This window comes from Acartia tonsa, chromosome 9 (genome assembly GCF_053477335.1).
Source record: "Acartia tonsa isolate MP-2025a chromosome 9, ASM5347733v1, whole genome shotgun sequence".
Lineage (NCBI taxonomy): Eukaryota > Metazoa > Arthropoda > Copepoda > Calanoida > Acartiidae > Acartia > Acartia tonsa.
In genome coordinates this window covers 22,940,413-22,959,759 of record NC_137268.1, presented here as the reverse complement: position 1 = coordinate 22,959,759, position 19,347 = coordinate 22,940,413, and the positions used below count along the sequence as shown (strand labels likewise).

General features: G+C 32.8%; 1 protein-coding gene across 13 annotated transcripts in view; it reads right to left on the bottom strand.

Moving 5' to 3' along the window:
* Positions 1–7,276: 7,276 nt before the first annotated feature.
* LOC145328537 (high affinity cGMP-specific 3',5'-cyclic phosphodiesterase 9A-like) overlaps positions 7,277–19,347 on the bottom strand; it is a 33,478-nt gene continuing 21,407 nt past the window's right edge. For 5 of the 13 annotated variants that reach the window (XM_080172252.1, XM_080172253.1, XM_080172261.1 and 2 more), the window contains 14 exons: positions 18,723–18,789; positions 18,229–18,274; positions 17,051–17,114; positions 16,352–16,432; positions 15,781–15,901; positions 14,272–14,421; positions 13,576–13,644; positions 12,889–12,990; positions 12,462–12,559; positions 12,165–12,243; positions 11,552–11,665; positions 10,933–11,057; positions 8,594–8,669; positions 7,277–8,201 (listed from right to left, as the gene is read on the bottom strand). In XM_080172252.1, the coding sequence (XP_080028378.1) occupies positions 10,995–11,057; positions 11,552–11,665; positions 12,165–12,243; positions 12,462–12,559; positions 12,889–12,990; positions 13,576–13,644; positions 14,272–14,421; positions 15,781–15,901; positions 16,352–16,432; positions 17,051–17,114; positions 18,229–18,274; positions 18,723–18,789 (1,054 nt within the window). In that variant the 3' untranslated portion in view covers positions 7,277–8,201; positions 8,594–8,669; positions 10,933–10,994. Of the gene's footprint in view, positions 8,202–8,593; positions 8,673–10,932; positions 11,058–11,551; positions 11,666–12,164; positions 12,244–12,461; positions 12,560–12,888; positions 12,991–13,575; positions 13,645–14,271; positions 14,422–15,780; positions 15,902–16,351; positions 16,433–17,050; positions 17,115–18,228; positions 18,275–18,722; positions 18,790–19,347 lie in introns of those variants that run through there. The other 8 variants (XM_080172255.1, XM_080172256.1, XM_080172264.1 and 5 more) reach the window with 3 other exon arrangements.

The following is a 19,347-nucleotide window of genomic DNA, read 5'->3' as shown; positions in this document are numbered from 1 at the left end:
GATAGACAGCTAAGTTTTTTTTGTGGAGATTCCTATGACACAAGCGCACTCTTTTTATCTGACGGATATGCTTGAAAAGACATAAATCTTATTTTCTAAAGGTTTGGTTATTTTTTTGAGTTTCTGCATATTCCCTCTTTTTTTAAATTCTGTGTTATTACAACTAAACATCTGCAATACAATACAATTTGTCAGTTTGTTCATTCCAGGTTTTTTGTATTTCACTACTTATTGATGAAGTTATTCTTTTTTAATACATTTTAATAACTTTCAAGGTCTGATAACTGGGCCACAAAAGCAGTCATAACCGTCGTTTTCCACTGTTATTTGGGGGGTCATTTTGCGGGGCTCTCCTAACTCTTACTTAACATTGCCTAACATAAAGTTGTTAAAAATTATTACCTCTTTTTGAAGAATTGTTTCTATACTAAAATTTGAAAATAATGGTTTAGATTCGTCCTCTGTTTGGTACATTTTTTTTTAAATAGATTTTCAATATTTCTTTTTGGAGATTTTCTCTTACATTTTATTAATCTTTTGAGTAATTTTTTAAAACTTAAATTGTTTAACTAAAAAGCTTCTTTCAACTCAACAGATATGGATCTCCTTTACAGTGAAACTTCTTATGGGACCAGGGAAGGTTTTCAACTATTTTTTTGTCAGACTCAAAAGTTTAGGGCCAAATAGTTTTTCCTCGAATTTCACTGATCGACGTTCAGACCATAATATTGAGAAGCTTCGTTATTCACTTGTTACACTATATGGTTGGTTAACAATTAATTCATAAAACCAAAATGGTATAATTGTGTGAGTGTGTGTGTGGGTGAGTGTGTGTGTGAGTAAAGGGTACTTATATGAAAAGGGAACAGATATTTAGCGGCAAAATATTTTGGGAATATTAAATAGATTCTCTTACAATGAAACTGTAGGGGAATTTTAAAAAGGGGTGGGGGAAAATGGTCACAGTGGAATTTTTACGGGGATAGAAGATAAATGGACAAAACTTTATTCTCGTATTCATTCGAATCCGGTGGATAGGAACCTCGGGGCTAAAAAAACTGGTTTTAATCTTATAATTATATATTCTATATCCGCGAAAAGCGGTTTATAATACGATGAAAGAAATAACTATTCTTATCAAAAAAATTGTGAGATGTCTGCAAAGTAATGAACTCCAGACTAAGATTGTGCAATCAAAGGATTGGTAGTTTGTAAGACTTTTGGCCGCGTAATCATACATTCTATCATCTAGAGGTTAATTATATGATTTTTGTATTTATGTCACTAAATGATTTCGCTAGCCAAATAACATTGGTTTATTTTATAGGGAAGCTCCTCATAAATTATGGACAGGTTATTGGCTATTTTTTTCATTATTTTTAAATTTACAATTTTAACTACATTAAAAATCTAATGTTTGTGGAATATAACAGAAAATTGTTAACGGGAGGAGGGGGGGGGGGGGTGTGGTTGGTAACCTCTGATATCTCAATCCTCTTAACCTCTCAGAGCCATACATTCCCCTACCCGCCTCCTCCCTTTCCCCCTAACCCGACTCAAACAAATTAAATCACGCCCATTTACACCCTAAGAAAAAAATTCCCACCCTTTTTGATCATAGTTGAACATGTCATAGTTTCGCGTTTTTTTCTTTGGATTTTAGTAGCTCATTTAAGTAAAATGACTTCTTTACAGACCAGTTCAAACATACAGAAAGAATCTTAACCCTTACAGATCGGGGGGGGGGGGGGGGGGGGGGCTCCAAGAGCCCCCCCTCTAGTTTTTTCAATCTCATTTTTTTGTAGGTAAGATGGAGTGCTGTGACTTCATGACTTTTTAAGTTTAGTAATTATACGTCGGCAAGAGTTGATTTTATTAGGATATCTGGTCTGTGTCGGTCGTGGTGACCGGTCAAAGTCGGTTGGGTAGCACCAAAATTAGAAAAAAAATTCTAAATAAATCTTAATTTCTACATTATGACTTTTGTGTATATGGAGAAACCTAAAATTTTTTTGGTGAATACTTAGATATCAATGACCTTCTGAGAAAAGTTGTGTTATGACCGTTTGACCGCTCCCTGACCGACTTTATGACCGATTTTTGTCCGGCTTTTACTACAGACATATATCATGAATATCGTGGCTTCTATTACAGCTAGAGACCTATAATTTTTTTGGTAAATCCTTGAGCAACATCAAACTGATAAAAATATTAATTGGCGCCGCCAACCGCCGTTTTACCGCCGTAACCGCCGAAAATGGCGGTTTCCGTTATTTGCCGTTTTTCGGCGATGATCAGAAAAAGTAATTTTTTTGTTTTGAAAAATAATAGTTCGTCCTAAAATTTGGTCAACCTAGCTGCAAAATTGGCCGCTCTACAGCTGTTTTAAAATTTAGCGGCTGGCCGCTAAAAAGCGGCTAAGGAGCGGCCTGGCCGCTATGACTAGTAAAAGTAATTTTCTCTAAAAATACACATGAACCACCAGAAAAAAATTTTACGTCTTTATCTGTAACAGGAGCCGAGATAGAGGGGGGGGGCTCTTGGAGCCCCCCCCCCCCCCCCCCCCCCCCCGATCTATTAAGGTGGGAATTGGGGCCCGAGCTGTAAGGGTTAAGGGAATAGACAACTGACAACACATTTATGTTACCCCAAATTATGATAAACAAAATTACCAAGTGTGAATAATGGAGGTAAGGGGCTACTACCCAAACAAATATTTTTGAAATCAATAAGATTTTACACCCACATAACAAAACGCTCCAAACCCACTCCAATTTTTTGGACACTTTTTTTGCCAAGCTTTAAAACCATTTTTTATCGCGAATCAGGTTTTAACATCAGACGAAATCTTAGTTCGTAATACTGCTTTAAATATTGAATAGCCTCTTAATTTCCGAAACCAAAAATTAAAAGTTAGTAGAACAACGTTTTAAACAAAATTAGCTCATCAAACAAAGTTTAAATAAATAGCATAAAATTTTAAATCTAAATTTTAAAAGGCAGGGCTTCAAATATCATACAGTTCGACTTGACACAATCTTAATTTTTTGTCTTTTATCTTTAGATAAAAGTACCAGTTTGTACCGATATGGTTCTCCTTTACATTGTAGCTATTAAAACCCTGCGAAGGTTTATAACTATTAGGGGAGGGTAGAATCACCCCCAAAGAGAAATTGCCCATTGAAAAATATGACCCCCATAATATAGTCTCTGAATCTACTTAGTATTATTCTTAATTAAATCTATAATAGTTTCTATTATCCTATCTGTGTATCCATGTTCCTATACTCTCTCTCTCTGAATCTACTTAGTATTATTCTGTTTAATTAAATCTATAATAGTTTCTATTATCCTATCTGTGTATCCATGTTCCTATACTCTCTCTCTGTATCTACTTAGTATTATTCTTAATTAAATCTATAATAGTTTCTATTATCCTATCTGTGTATCCATGTTCCTATACTCTCTCTCTCTCTGTATCTACTTAGTATTATTCTGTTTAATTAAATCTATAATAGTTTCTATTATCCTATCTGTGTATCCATGTTCCTATACTCTCTCTCTCTCTGAATCTACTTAGTATTATTCTTAATTAAATCTATAATAGTTTCTATTATCCTATCTGTGTATCCATGTTCCTATACTCTCTCTCTCTCTCTGTATCTACTTAGTATTATTCTGTTTAATTAAATCTATAATAGTTTCTATTATCCTATCTGTGTATCCATGTTCCTATACTCTCTCTCTCTGTATCTACTTAGTATTATTCTGTTTAATTAAATCTATAATAGTTTGTATTCTCCTATCTGTGTATCCATGTTCCTATACTCTCTCTCTGTATCTACTTAGTATTATTCTTAATTAAATCTATAATAGTTTGTATTCTCCTATCTGTGTATCCATGTTCCTATACTCTCTCTCTCTCTGAATCTACTTAGTATTATTCTTAATTAAATCTATAATAGTTTCTATTATCCTATCTGTGTATCCATGTTCCTATACTCTCTCTCTCTCTGAATCTACTTAGTATTATTCTGTTTAATTAAATCTATAATAGTTTCTATTATCCTATCTGTGTATCCATGTTCCTATACTCTCTCTCTCTGTATCTACTTAGTATTATTCTGTTTAATTAAATCTATAATAGTTTCTATTATCCTATCTGTGTATCCATGTTCCTATACTCTCTCTCTCTCTGAATCTACTTAGTATTATTCTGTTTAATTAAATCTATAATAGTTTCTATTATCTTATCTGTGTATCCATGTTCCTATACTCTCTCTCTCTCTCTGAATCTACTTAGTATTATTCTGTTTAATTAAATCTATAATAGTTTCTATTATCCTATCTGTGTATCCATGTTCCTATACTCTCTCTCTCTCTGAATCTACTTAGTATTATTCTGTTTAATTAAATCTATAATAGTTTCTATTATCCTATCTGTGTATCCATGTTCCTATACTCTCTCTCTCTCTCTGAATCTACTTAGTATTATTCTGTTTAATTAAATCTATAATAGTTTCTATTATCCTATCTGTGTATCCATGTTCCTATACTCTCTCTCTCTCTGAATCTACTTAGTATTATTCTGTTTAATTAAATCTATAATAGTTTCTATTATCCTATCTGTGTATCAATGTTCCTATACTCTCTCTCTCTGTATCTACTTAGTATTATTCTGTTTAATTAAATCTATAGTAGTTTCTATTATCTTATCTGTGTATCCATGTTCCTATACTCTCTCTCTCTCTGAATCTACTTAGTATTATTCTTAATTAAATCTATAATAGTTTCTATTATCCTATCTGTGTATCCATGTTCCTATACTCTCTCTCTCTCTGAATCTACTTAGTATTATTCTGTTTAATTAAATCTATAATAGTTTCTATTATCCTATCTGTGTATCCATGTTCCTATACTCTCTCTCTCTCTGAATCTACTTAGTATTATTCTGTTTAATTAAATCTATAATAGTTTCTATTATCTTATCTGTGTATCCATGTTCCTATACTCTCTCTCTCTCTGAATCTACTTAGTATTATTCTGTTTAATTAAATCTATAATAAGTTTCTCCACTTGAGATGTCAGAGTATAATAGAGTTCTGGGATAAAGAGACAGATAAAACTAAATTACTACCGATGATTCATTAAATACTCAAAATTTTTACTACTTCAGATGCTAGAGCATAGGAATGCTCAGGGTTTTACTAGGGGGATGCGCAAAGCGCACCCGAAAATTCTAACACCCCCTTTCAATTTTTGACACCATCATTACTTTCAAATCTAGGGGGGGGGGGTGGTCTAAGGAAGTGTAAGCTTGAAGGAGGTGTACTACTGACATTAAGAGGGGTGTAACTTTATTGCCCCCACCCCCCTGTAAGGTGTCCTCTACTAAAGAGAAGTAAAAAAGTGTCCTAATACGAGTGAAGCGCACAGATTTTTTTTTACAATCATCTGTTTTATGGGGGTGTATCAGGGGGGATGTTTGTGGGGGGGGGGGGGGGGCGAAGGGAGATAATATCCCGTTAATTTTTCCAGAGATAAATCAATATTTTATAATTTTATAAAAATCTAATTTACTCATCACTTGATTGTTAATAACCTCTATTTACAGAGCATCCATACAAGCACAATCACCAGGGATCAAGACAATGGGCGATGAATCTATGTACATCCCAAATGAAGATACACAAAATTAACCCTTTTGTAGATAAAAATTAGTGGTTGATACGATTGGACACTCAAATTAAAAAAACAATCAATCAAAATTTAATATATGTTCCCAAAGATGTTAAGCCAACATATAAGAAAATGTTATTATGAAACTTGTGGACTAGCGTAATAACGAGCCTAATGTCCCCTCATTCCCTGACAATTGCATAGATTTGGGGAAATGAAAGATCCTCAAGATCACATATCAATTTAAACCTTCTTAATTTTTTATAACTTCAGTAGGATAGCAATACTTTTTAAATTGTTCTATACATTTCAAACTTTGTAATGCTTCCTGTAACAGACAGGTACGATTTAGACAGTGTGAAAGCTTTAATTGTACGGCCAACTAAACCATGCTGCTTTTAAATTGTTGACATTCTATAAGTGCAAATGTTCGTTCGTCTGAATGTCTGATGTTTAGTTGCGCAATTATGAATTTTATCATCCTTGTTTTTTCTTTCTAGAAATAGAAGTGAAAAAAACAAGAAAATCTTTTGTAGATAATCATAATAGCTGTGAAAACATAACTCAATATCAGGTTTGTATTTGTGCTATAAAGGTTATTTAATAGGCATAATATATCAAGATGGTCCATCGAACTAAAAAAATTAAAACGGAGACAAACACCTTTGTAGATTTTTTACAAAGTAATACAAGCGACAAATTAACAACATATTAGGAAATAATTTTTACACGATATAATTTCCCGAAGAAAAGCTTTGTCTTAAGAAATGTGACTATTTATAGCTGACTCATTATACGAACGAAATGCAAATTCATGCCCTTTCATACCAAATTCTGTAAACAATTTCAACCAAAACTATGGCTGGGGTTGTTCTTCAACTGTTATTCTATTGGCTGATTTTGAGAGTACCTCTCTAGATTATCTCTATTGGTTAATAAATAGAATATCTCTATTGGTTAATAAATAGAATATCTCTATTGGTTAATAGTTCAATAATTGGTCTGTGCTTCAGACAATCATAGGCCCCTTTAGGATCTATATTTTTTTTGTAGCGAAGCTACTCTATAATTCGAAATGTCCTTCCATCCGTCTGTCCGTCTTTCTGTTAAAGACAGAAAGGGAGAAACGTTATTTTCTCGGCTCCCATAATAGATAGACACCTGAATTTTTTCAGGGATGAAATATGATACCATTCTTCATATTTTCACCATTTTCATTAAGATTTGCATTTTTAATAATAAATATTTAATAAAATTTAAATTACCCCCCCGAAAAATTTTACCCCGGGGGTAAAAGAAATTTACCCCTGCCAACAGATTTCAGGGGGGTAATTACCCCCCCAAAGCAAATTTTATCCCCTGGGTAAAAATTTTGGAGGGGGGGGGGAGGGGGCGGGGGGGTGGGTAAAAAAATTTGCGGCGCACTTCGCGCGTCATTTTACCCTCCCAAGAACAAGTTACCCCCCCTTAAAGGAATTTTACCCCCCCCATCAAAAAAAGCTTTGGCGCCCCCCTGGTAGTTGGTGGACAGACAAAACAAACTACACTACACTCAACATACAATAGTAGGATTTTCTTCAAAAGTACCACAAAAGAATAATTTAAATAAACTTTATTTCAATAAATAAATGAAATATATATTTAATAATTATTAATAACATTTTTATATTTATGATTTAGGCAGAAATTTAAACCATAACACCCGAATTTTTTTTTAGATTATCAAACATTTAATAAAATTAAAAATAAAGATATTAAAAAATTATTATTTAATATCTTCATTTCTAATAACAAATTAATATAAACATTTAATAAATAACATGTAACATATATGAAAGTCTTAGGAGGCAAAATAAATTCATTTTTAGTTATTAACAAAATATCATAGTAACAAAAAAACAAGCATTTAAACAAAAAAAGCTATTTTTGTGGCTTAAAAGTTTCAAGAATATATAAATCAAATTTTTTAAAGTTAATATTTTTCTTAGATTTTTATTTTTGAATTATGAAAGTACAAAATGATTTTAAATGCATATTTCTTAAATGTCTAAAGCTAGATAATAATAAATTTCTAAAAGTTGCTGCTATGTACATATATTTATTTGTAAACAAAAGTATCAAATTTTCTTTGCTAAGCATTGATAATTATATCAGATTGAACTTTTTCATTAAAACTTATTATTCTATTTAATAATTGATTTTTAAATGATTAAAAAATGTAGAATAAAAAATCAAGCAGTTTAAGTAATTGTGATATGACAATCGAAGAAAAACTTCTAGGCCTGTAAAAATGAAGTTTATGAAAAAAGAGTCTTTTTCTTTATTTTTGGAGAAATTTTATCTTTCAGAAATCTTCTTTTTGGTGTGCCATAAAAATTTTTTCTTATTACAAAATACATTTTTTATTTAAAAAATTCTTGAGTATTATGCCCTAGCATTTAAAAGTTTCATCCAATAGATTATCGGCTGATAAGGTGGATTTTTTCAGTTCAGATTTCATATTTCTGCATCGACTGACTTGTCTAAAATAAACAAGGATAATTAAAACATTTTTAACATAGCAGCGAAGACAGGCAAAGATTCTATGAAACAAATAATTTGATAGAACTTAAAATTTAAACCTTAAATCTTTATTTAGATCTTAGTTTAATAATAGAACACCAAAGCTATAAAAATATATATTTTATTTGAAGTAAATTCTTTAAAAAATGATGAATGTAAAAAGAGACACAATTTTTTTATTATCGATTTTTACCTCTTGCTAAACTGGTACCTTGATTTTATGATTCTTATTTTATTATTCGTGGAAAATTGTCTGTACTACTATACGTTACATGATTTTTCCGTATTGCTCAGAGCCGGTTCTATTCCATCGGATAATAATCGGTTTCGAAGCCATACTGGAAATCTTTACCTGTTTTGAAAATGAGAAGTAAGACAAGTCCGCCGCAGAGTGTTCATTGGGCAGCAATTATTTCATTATCTGTTTCCTTAACATTAGATACAAATTCTTTTTATTGGCAGGTGTTACCAATAAAACACTGAATTGATTGATTGATTAGCCATAGTCTCTTAGGGTTTGGACCTAAGTAGTCATAGAGTAGGCTGATACACTTTTGTATAGCTACTAGGGCTATCAAGCTCCACGTTCAAGCACATTATGACTTGACCCGCTATCTCATGAGAGCTACTCATTATTACCTCACCCTCGCCGAGTATGGCAGGTGTCCCAAATTAAGTCACCGTAATGAATGACGCTCTCCGCAGAGGAGCTTGGGATAAGGGTAGTACTGATATTATGACTATTAAGTATCCAAACTTACTCAATAATCCCCTTCTTACACAACCAGGGGAAGTTGCGTGAATATATTTAACTGAGAAATTCAAGTTTCCACATGGGGACTAGAACTCGAACTCTCATCACCGTAACTCAGTGCGTTACCACTGAGCTACGACGCCCCTTTAAAAAAAAAACACTGAATATACCACATCGGTTTGTTGGTCCCCTTTTTTTGAGAATATATTTATTTCTTGTAACGAGCTTACAGTGTCTGGCGGACATCTCATTATTTGAAGAGGAAACTATTTCATAAATCTTCGCTACCATTTAATGTAATCGTCCTTTTTTAGTAGCGCAGTTACTCTATAATTTATTTCGTCTTTCCATCAGTCCGTCCGTCAATCAAATGGGGGAGGGGGGAAAAGTAATTTATTGGCTGAATATTTTAGTGAAGATTCCTGTGACAGCTGCGCATCTAATCTGTACATAGTTTTGACTGTCTGTATGTCGGTCAGGTTTCAACAGGTGTAAACTTCATAATAAAAGCTTTCGTGATTTTCTTGGAGTTTTTGTATAGTCTCTCTCTTTTTTCATTGTTATGAGAACTGAAAATCTGCTCTATAACTGACTCTGTCTGTTTGTTCATTCCATGACGTTTTTGTGCTTCACTACCTAGAACTTATGGATGTTGTCTTCCTTGTTTTTATTTCTTTGAACAATAATTATTTCTACATAAATCTTAAATCAAACAATCTTACAATAGCTTTATAATAAACCTAATCTAAATAGGAAACCTAAAAAGTTTAAATCAATTTAAAGAATAAAAGCATTTTATATTATTTATATAAATAAATCGAGGAAGATTTGGTCCATTAGTTGTTTTACTTTAATTTAAATCATTTGTTTTGCAGGTTTGTTACTCCTTATTTGGAACCCCTATATTCTCCTCCTTCGTCTTAAAATTGCAGTGTAAAGAGTCCATGCGCCTCATGAGTATTGTTTTATCTAAAAGACAACCAGCCCTTTGATTGCACAATCTTTATGTGGAAGTCCTATCTGTGCATGGTAACCAGTTGCACCTGTCAAAGCATACCCCTATTTCTTAGAATTTATGCCACGCACCTGACATAACAGAAGTAGATATAATGACGTCTTTAGTTTGACGCGATGTAGTCCAGTCTCGAACCCGACACGTTATCTTTTCTCCCTCCCCTCCTTATACTTAAACACATTTTTGAACCAACCACATTTACACTTGACCGATCAACAGACAAAATAATAAGAGATTATAGAGTAACTTCGAGTAAAATATTAGGGAACAAAAGAATTTAAATGGATTTTTATATAACATCAAAAAAATAAAAAAGAAATGGGGAAAAATAAATTTCTCAAAATATATGTATATAATTATAAAAATATCAAAGACGACACCATTCATAAAAACTTTAAAATGAGACGGCGGTGGGACAAACGAACATAACAAATGTAGATTGCCCGAACTTGTTAAGCTAAATATTAATTTTAGGTCTAAACAAAATTGTATATAAATGTGATGTAAAGTTGCGTAAATACAAGATACTGTTTAAGGGCATACTTGCATTTTCAGGAATTTGTTAAGAATGCTTCAGTTATAACATTATACTTAATGTCATTGGAATCAATATTCTAAAAATCATAAAATGATGAAAATATAATAATTATACTAAAAAAGGTTGTCAGAGAAGAAAAAAATTAGCATGTTTTAAATAGATGTACGGACTTTCTGGTAACAATTAAAGAGTAGCTAAGCTTTCTAAACCCTACTTCATTGTTACAGGAATCATCATGCAAAGTTTGAAATCGATAGGACAATTTTAACAGTGGGAAAATTAATGAAAAGAGCTAACCGTTATGTACATCCTCTAAATATAGAGTAGCTTCTTTACTAAAAAGCAAATTAGTGAATTGGGGAGACAAATATTATTAATTCTCACCTTTTTTCTTACCCCCTTTCTCTCACCATCTTTCTGCCCTTTAACCCCACATGATCTCCCATCTATTGTCCGCCCTCATCTACCATTTGTTTTTCAGAATACCAATCCCTTCCCGACTTCGACATCTTCAAAATCATAAAATTATTATTAGCGCATATTTTCTATAATTTGTGAGAAATATACATACATTATGCTAAATTCTGAGCTAACTACGGGCATAATTGTTTTTGTTAAAGTACATTTCAACCTCGATACTGGATGCTGCGCCGCCAGACCCTGTTAGAGTTACCTTAAAGAGGGGAAGTAATTGGGGGGGATGGGCTTTTTCCAATGGTGTTTTCTCAAAAGGCTAACTTTTTCCAAAGCCTTAAGAATTAGTAGCATCGTGGAATGCTGTGGTACCCAAAGTTTTATATACACATTCTCTCACTCGTTGGCTCTCACCATTTAGAGACTTAAAATGTCTAAACTTTTGAACGTTTAATATACATCTACACAAGGGTTCATTCTGTTATTCATAATTTATCTCCTTTGTCTTATCCTAAGAACCCTGTTTTTAATCAATAAGAACCATATCGGCCCATTGGTTACAGATATATAACGCAGAAGGATAACTTACCACCGGTCCAGCAAACAGTTTCTTCTTGTTTTCATCAAAGTCCTTCATTCTCTCGTAGTGGTTGAGTGCCTGCTTAAGTGACTCCAGGGCTATGAACTCTACCTCAGGATACAGCTGACAAATATGAAGAGTTAGTTGGCTTAAACTTGGGATTGTAACAATTGCTTTTTTTTTCATAGCGATCCAAAGCCGGCCTTTTAGTTTTAACAGCAATTAAAAATACAAGAATTAGCCATCAGAAAACTTTGCTTATGTGATTTAAAAAAACTCGAGACATGTTTTATGTAAGTTTAAATCTACTCAACTTTTGGAATGTCTCAAATCACAAGAGTTGTTAAAAAAGTCTTTGCAAAATGTCATAGATTAATCCAGTATGGTTTTGAAACCAATTAATATCCACTGGATTAGATTCGATTCTTGGCCTTGCTGAGAAATAATATAAAGCATAGTATTACAAACAATTTTACACGAATAATAAAATCAAAACCATTTGATCAATACCAGTTTTGTTAACTTGGACACTAAACCAAACCAAACTGATTTTATTTTTTCATTTTAATATCTGCGGAAAGCTGTCTATAACACGATGGTATAAATAACTATTATATTATACCTTATTTAGGGCCTCAAACAGGGGTAGCAAGACATACTTTATAAATCCAATCTGTGCGGTGGGCTTAGTTACTCGGTCTCTATACAAATATTTCATATTATTAATTACATTTACATTAACTCATTAGAAATCAAGGACGTCTTAAGTTTTTTTATATTTTTTTTTTGGTTGGGGAGGGGGGGAGAGGGTATAATCTAATGCATTTTTAAAAAATTAGAGTTGAAACTTTCAACACCCATTCTTTTTATTTTACTTAAAAGTAGACTTTTGCTACTTTAATTCTTGACTCATTTCTACCTGTCCATAAATGGTGCTACTGGCAGGCATTCTTTCTTCTCCTGGTCAGACTGGTGGAAATATTCTTCCATCAAGCATTCAACCCATCCCTCGGATACCTTTATAAATATTAAAAATTATATGAATTTGCAATACCTAATGAATAAATTGGAAAGAGGTAAGTCAATATACATATTAAATTATTTAAAATCCTCTAAACTATATTTTAAATAGAAAAAATATTGGAAAAAAAATAAAACTGTGCACTATTGCCTTTTTAAACTCTATATACTTTTATAAAGTTTTATTGGGATTTCTATTGGTTGGAATGCTAGATCGATTCCTAAATTTTTATATTTTTGTGATTTTCGCAACTCCTATTCAAGATATATTTTTTTTAATTGAAAAACATTTATACAAGTTTATAAAACTGTGATGTTTTACAAACCTGTATTGGTCTACATTCATTGGAAATGTCGCAGGCTTTGATCAAAATCATTTTCAAGGTGTTGAGATGATCTTCACTACTGTAATCAAAATTATCCAACTTCTAAACAATAAAAAATCATAAAACTGGTTTTAATCTTGTAATTTTTCCTTTTGATATTCGTTAAAAGTTATCTATAATTCGATGCGATAAATTTCTATTATCGTATTTTGTATCAATTACATTTTGAAATCATACTATATATAGTTCATACATTGTCGCTTAAAATATATTAAAATTATCTATGACATTTTTGAAATATTGCAAATATGGGAATATATATACAAATTACAAATTATTCTGTCAATATAATGATCACATAGCACATTTTGGAATTTCTATTTTCTTCATTCGCAAAGGAAAAAGAAAAATTTAAAGTTTTTGCCATGTGATCAATGACAAAATATTTGGAATTCCCATGCCACCATGATTAAATTACGATAAATAAATCTTACAGTAATAGATTTTTTCCCAATCTAATAATCTATATCTTTTTCTGGCTGGTCCTAGCTGTCCATCCATCGCCAAATGTCTATCCATTCATATGTCTATTTGTACCTATATATTCATAAAATTAAATACCCATGTATATAACAAACAGTCTATCTATCAATCTACCAAATACAATTCTTCTATCTATATATCTACCTGTTTAAAAGCATCTAGTATTTCAGCATGCCTAGCCATATCAGTTGCTAGAATCAGTATAATCATATCCTAAAATGTAAAACATAATTATAAATCAAATAAAACTTGAAAACACTTCTGTAAAGGTTAATAGACATTATTTGTTTATTTTTAGCCGAGAATATACTCTATAATTGTCTGTGTGTCCGTACGTCAGACGATTTGATTCGAAAAGATTGTCTCTACCCCTGAGCTTCCAGCATATAATTTGATTCATTGGTCGTCCTATCAGTCATGCTTCAAAAATATAATATTCTAACATTATGAACATATGTAAAAGATTTGGTGATTTTTTCTATATAATTCTTAATTTTGACCTCTAATTATCTGCTTTATTTAAAACCGATAGAACGATTCTAACATGCCCACATTAACTATAGAAGCTATCCGTTAGGTAAACACATACGGACGGATAGACAAAGTGAATTATAGAGTAGCTTCGCAACTAATCTTGTTATTTTAATTTTTAGATTGTTTTGACCAGTTAATATTTCTTTGAAAATATATAACTGCCGAAAATTCTTCCTTGTAATCGTCTTTACTGGCCAAGGCGCTCAATAGCTTAATGTAATAGAGCTAGACTGGTAGCGGTTTCCCCACCAGATGCATATAAGCCTGTGCTGGGCGTAACAGCAACTAAATGAGAAAGAAACTTACCCCTCTAACTTCCTTAAATTCTTCCGGCGTGAGGTTAGCGAAGATGTTGCACTCAGGTGAGCTGAGGATCTTGAATGAGACGGCACAGTGGTGGTTCTCCAGGGGGGACATGTCATTGTACCTCACTGCCAGCTCAGACCGAGAATTTATCTAGATGGATAATTTGAGATAAGGGGTAGATTTAAAGCAGAAGAGAAGTAAAATCACCAAACCTTCTCATAAAATGTTATAAATCAGAGGCTACGACCCTGAATAGAAGTAGATAGGGGAGGGGGGTTAATCCCCGCACTTAAATTTCAGTTTGTTTGGGTCAGGATAGTTTTCCTTTCAGGGATGTTTGGAGGTACCCTCATTCAAAATTGTTATAAACCTTCACTGGAAAATGAGAAACTTCACTGTAAAGGAGAAACATATTGATACAACATTTAGCAAAATCCTTTGATGTAAACACAGAGACAGACTTAAACCCAGTATTATCTAAATCATGACAGATACTAGCTTCCCAGGATATCTAGATGTCTCTATCCTACCTGATAAGTATTATTAAACCCAGTATGATCTAAATCATGGCAGATATTAGCTACAAGGATATCTAGATGTCTCTATCCTACCTGATAAGTATTATTAAACCCAGGATTATCTTAATCATGGCAGATACTAGCTACCAGGATGTCTAGATGCCTCTATCCTATCTGATAAGTATTATTAAACCCAGGATAAACTAAATCATGGCAGATACTAGCTACCCAGGATATCTAGATGTCTCTATCCTACCTGATAAGTATTATCAAACCCAGGATGATCTTAATCATGGTAGATACTAGCTACCCAGGATATCTAGATGTCTCTATCCTACCTGATAAGTATTATTAAACCCAGTATGATCTAAATCATGGCAGATATTAGCTACAAGGATATCTAGATGTCTCTATCCTACCTGATAAGTATTATTAAACCCAGGATTATCTTAATCATGGCATATACTAGCTACCAGGATGTCTAGATGCCTCTATCCTATCTGATAAGTATTATTAAACCCAGGATAAACTAAATCATGGCAGATACTAGCTACCAGGATATCTAGATGTCTCTATCCTACCTGATAATTACTATTAAACCCTGGATGAATCTAAATGATGGCAGATTCTAGCTACCTAGGATATCTAGATGTCTCTATCCTACCTGATAAGTATTATTAAACCCAGGATGATCTAAATCATGGCAGATACTAGCTACCCAGGATATCTAAATGTCTCTATCCTACCTGATAAGTATTATTAAACCCAGGATGATCTTAATCATGGTAGATACTAGCTACCCAGGATATCTAGATGTCTCTATCCTACCTGATAAGTATTATTAAACCCAGTATGATCTAAATCATGACAGATACTAGCTACCCAGGATATCTAGATGTCTCTATCCTACCTGATAAGTATTATTAAACCCAGGATGAACTAAATCATGGCAGATACTAGCTACCAGGATATCTAGATGTCTCTATCCTACCTGATAAGTATTATTAAACCCAGGATGATCTAAATCATGGCATATGCAAGCAGTAAGAAGTACACAAATGTCTCTCTTGCTGAGAACTTCTTGCAGACGACAGCCATGTATTAAAACATACCTAAATAGTATTCAATGTTAGAGATTGGTGCTGTTGATTTGTCGAAATTAATTGATGATTTGACAATGAGAGGAATAATCAAACAAAAAGTTATATTTAATCTTACTTATGTTGATTAAGTCAATGTTTTTTCTAAATATATTCTCTATAAAACATGTGATATATGACAATTGCAAATTGTTTTAATTTAATTATCGTACATTGTACATTGGAGATTAATTTAATTTATATTTTTTTTTATCTCTTTATTGAGTAATTTAACTTACTGCACCCACAAACTGCATTTCAAATTGGGCTATCCTTAAATCTAATAAAAATCCAAAAATCAACTTAAGATAACCTAACATTTGATTCATGGAAATCAAAAAGGAACACGCGAATACATTTTTTATAGAGTATCTACACTTTAATTAGGCCGCCGTTCCCGATGTCTTAATGTATCATACTTACATCATTTGAGTTACACAAAAGCAATGTCTAAAATTGTGGAAGGGATTGTTTCTGTAGTTTTCTTGAACTCGCAACAAAAACCTAAAAGTATTAATTTTTCAATTTTGTAGCGAATCTCTCAAATTATATTTGTCTGTCATTATTTTGTTTAGATTTTTACACACATAATGCATAAGGGAAGTAGGTTATTGAAAAATAAAAAATAAAGGATAATAAAATACAAAAGTAATATGATGTGCGTGTGCGTTTTTATGCGAAGGATCTTGCTACTGAAGCGATAAGGTTCTCCTTTACTATTTTTTGGGGAGGGTACCTCAACCATCCTTGTGACTTATACAGTTTTAAGTTGTTAAATGGTTAGTTTTTTTTATGAATATAGGTACTAACTAAGACGACAATTTTAAGATTCATATTAATGTTTACCTTTTCAGGGTGGTAGAGTGTATATCTAGCTCATCTACAAGTTTACCTTTTCAGGGTGGTAGAGTGTATATCTAGCTCATCTACAAGTTTACCTTTTCAGGGTGGGAGGGTGTATATCTAGCTCATCTACAAGTTTACCTTTTCAGGGTGGCAGGGTGTATATCTAGCTCATCTACAAGTTTACCTTTTCAGGGTGGCAGGGTGTATATCTAGCTCATCTACAAGTTTACCTTTTCAGGGTGGCAGGGTGTATATCTAGCTCATCTACAAATTTACCTTTTCAGGGTGGCAGGGTGTATATCTAGCTCATCTACGAGTCCCAGTTCAAAGTACATCTCCTCTGAAAATATTATTTTAGTAAAAAAAAATTCAGTCAGAAAAAAAGTCAGTAAGGTAGGCTCCAATTGACTAGGTAGAAATTACACCGGATCCCAAAGTTTGAAACCCATATTATGGTTATTTATTGACTATTTTTATTTGATGGGTTAGTTCTAAAATAGTAGTGTTCAAAATGTTATTGATGATTTTCATTTATAGAAGGGGTAATTTTGTATATTGGATATTTTAACCAATTTATCGTCCACTGTCTTATCCCCTAAGATCACTGGTAAAAGTAGGTTTCTTTCTTTTGATTAGTAGTAGTAGATTATAAGAAAACCTTATTAAGGTGGGTGTAGGGGGGGGGGGGATAGACACCAAAGAGATTGAATCCAACCCCTTAATTTTGCCAGAAATGGATACACCCTCCTCCTTCACGCCTCTAAATTTAACACGAGTGTAAGGAAAGACGAAAATACAAAGTGTTGTCAAAAAAATGGGGTATAGTCCTTTCCACGACATCCCTCCATAAGGGACGATTCGATGTATTTTTAAAGTGGCCTTTTATAGGTTATTTTAGGTTAGGTTAGGTTATATTGTGTTAGGTGATTGCCCCACAGGGTTAGGTAATTGGCCCCGCAGGGTTAGAGCCCCCCGCAGGGGCTAGAAATATGAGAAAAGCTACTGTGAAAAATACGTTGAATCGCTCCTTATGGAGGGATGTCGTGGAAAGGACTATACCCAAAAAATGTATTCACTTATAAAAGACTAGCGGATTCGCCCCTAGCCTCTAGGGGCTTTGCCCCAAGAGGTAAATAAAAAAAAAAAATAGGATCCTCATCTTCATCATATTATAATTATACATCAAAAAAAAAAAATTAAGATCCTCATCTTCATCATATTATAATTATACATCATCAAAAAAAAATAAAAAAAATGAGGGGGAAATTTTCATTTGTGGGGGGGTTGGGGGTGTCCTACCCCCAAGAAAATAGCCTAAAACCACCACAGGACCGATAGGTATATACCCTGAAGAGTAGAATCCAATCGGTTCAGTGGTTACCGAGATCTTAAGCTTCAGACGGACGGACGGACAGACGGACAGACATCAAGCTACTTTTTATTATAGATATTACCTAAAAGAATCAACATCTCATTTGGCTCCCATTGCCATACATCAAACTAGAAAAAAATATGAGAATAAATATTTCAACAAGAATGTCAACACCCATAAATAACGAATCACAAAAAATCATATATGGAAATGTCTTTCATATGAGTTTTTATATGTTTTAATATTCATATTTTTGTATAATTTATAACGTATGTATATCTAAAACAGCAGAAGAAAAAATATAATTTCCCTTCATATCGTTGCGGACTGATGATGGAAGAAAATACGTAAATTGTAGAGTAGCTAGGTGTATGTATGGGTTCAAACCCGATTAATATCCGCGGGATTAGACCCAGTTCTAAGCCATACTGAAAAATCATGTATAGCATCATATTACACACAATTTTTCATGAATATTAAATAAAAATCGTAAAATATCAGTTTTGTTTGCCCGGGCCTCAGGCTGTTAACGTCTTTGGTTATGAGACAGTTTGATAATTCATATAATAATTTTACCTGAGGAGTTTTGAGGGCCTCTTTGGTTTCATTTGTAAGAACATACTTGTTATAGGCTGGTATATCTCTGAAACAAGGACAATTATCACCAAAAGTAAGACAGTAAAAACAAACCAGTAAAATTAATTAGCAATTAAAGAAAATCGTTAGTTAAAAATGAAAGTCAGGTATCTAAAGGGATAAGACAGTGAATGATACACAAAATTATCCCTTATGTAGATTACAATTAGTGGTTAAAACATTTGGACACACAACGTAATGAACAAACCAATCAAAATATAACATAAGCCCCCAAAGTTGTCGAGCCGAATAAGAATACGGTATTAAAAGGCTTTGGGGACTAGTGTAATGAACAGCTCAATGTCCCCTCTCTCCCTGATAAAAGTACTTTATATTAATTTTTTCAAGAAATCTTGCACAGTGCCTTCGAAGGTGCTTTGACTTTAGTGTCAGAACCTAAATTGGGACATAGTGCATTTCATTACCCAAGGTTAGGTAACTTCATTTTACTATTCAATAAAATCTAAAATGCAGCGGTTTTTGAGAAAATTAGATTTAAAAATTTCAAGTTAAATTTTCACCCACTAGGAGTTACCGCATAATCATGACAAGAAAAGCAAAGATT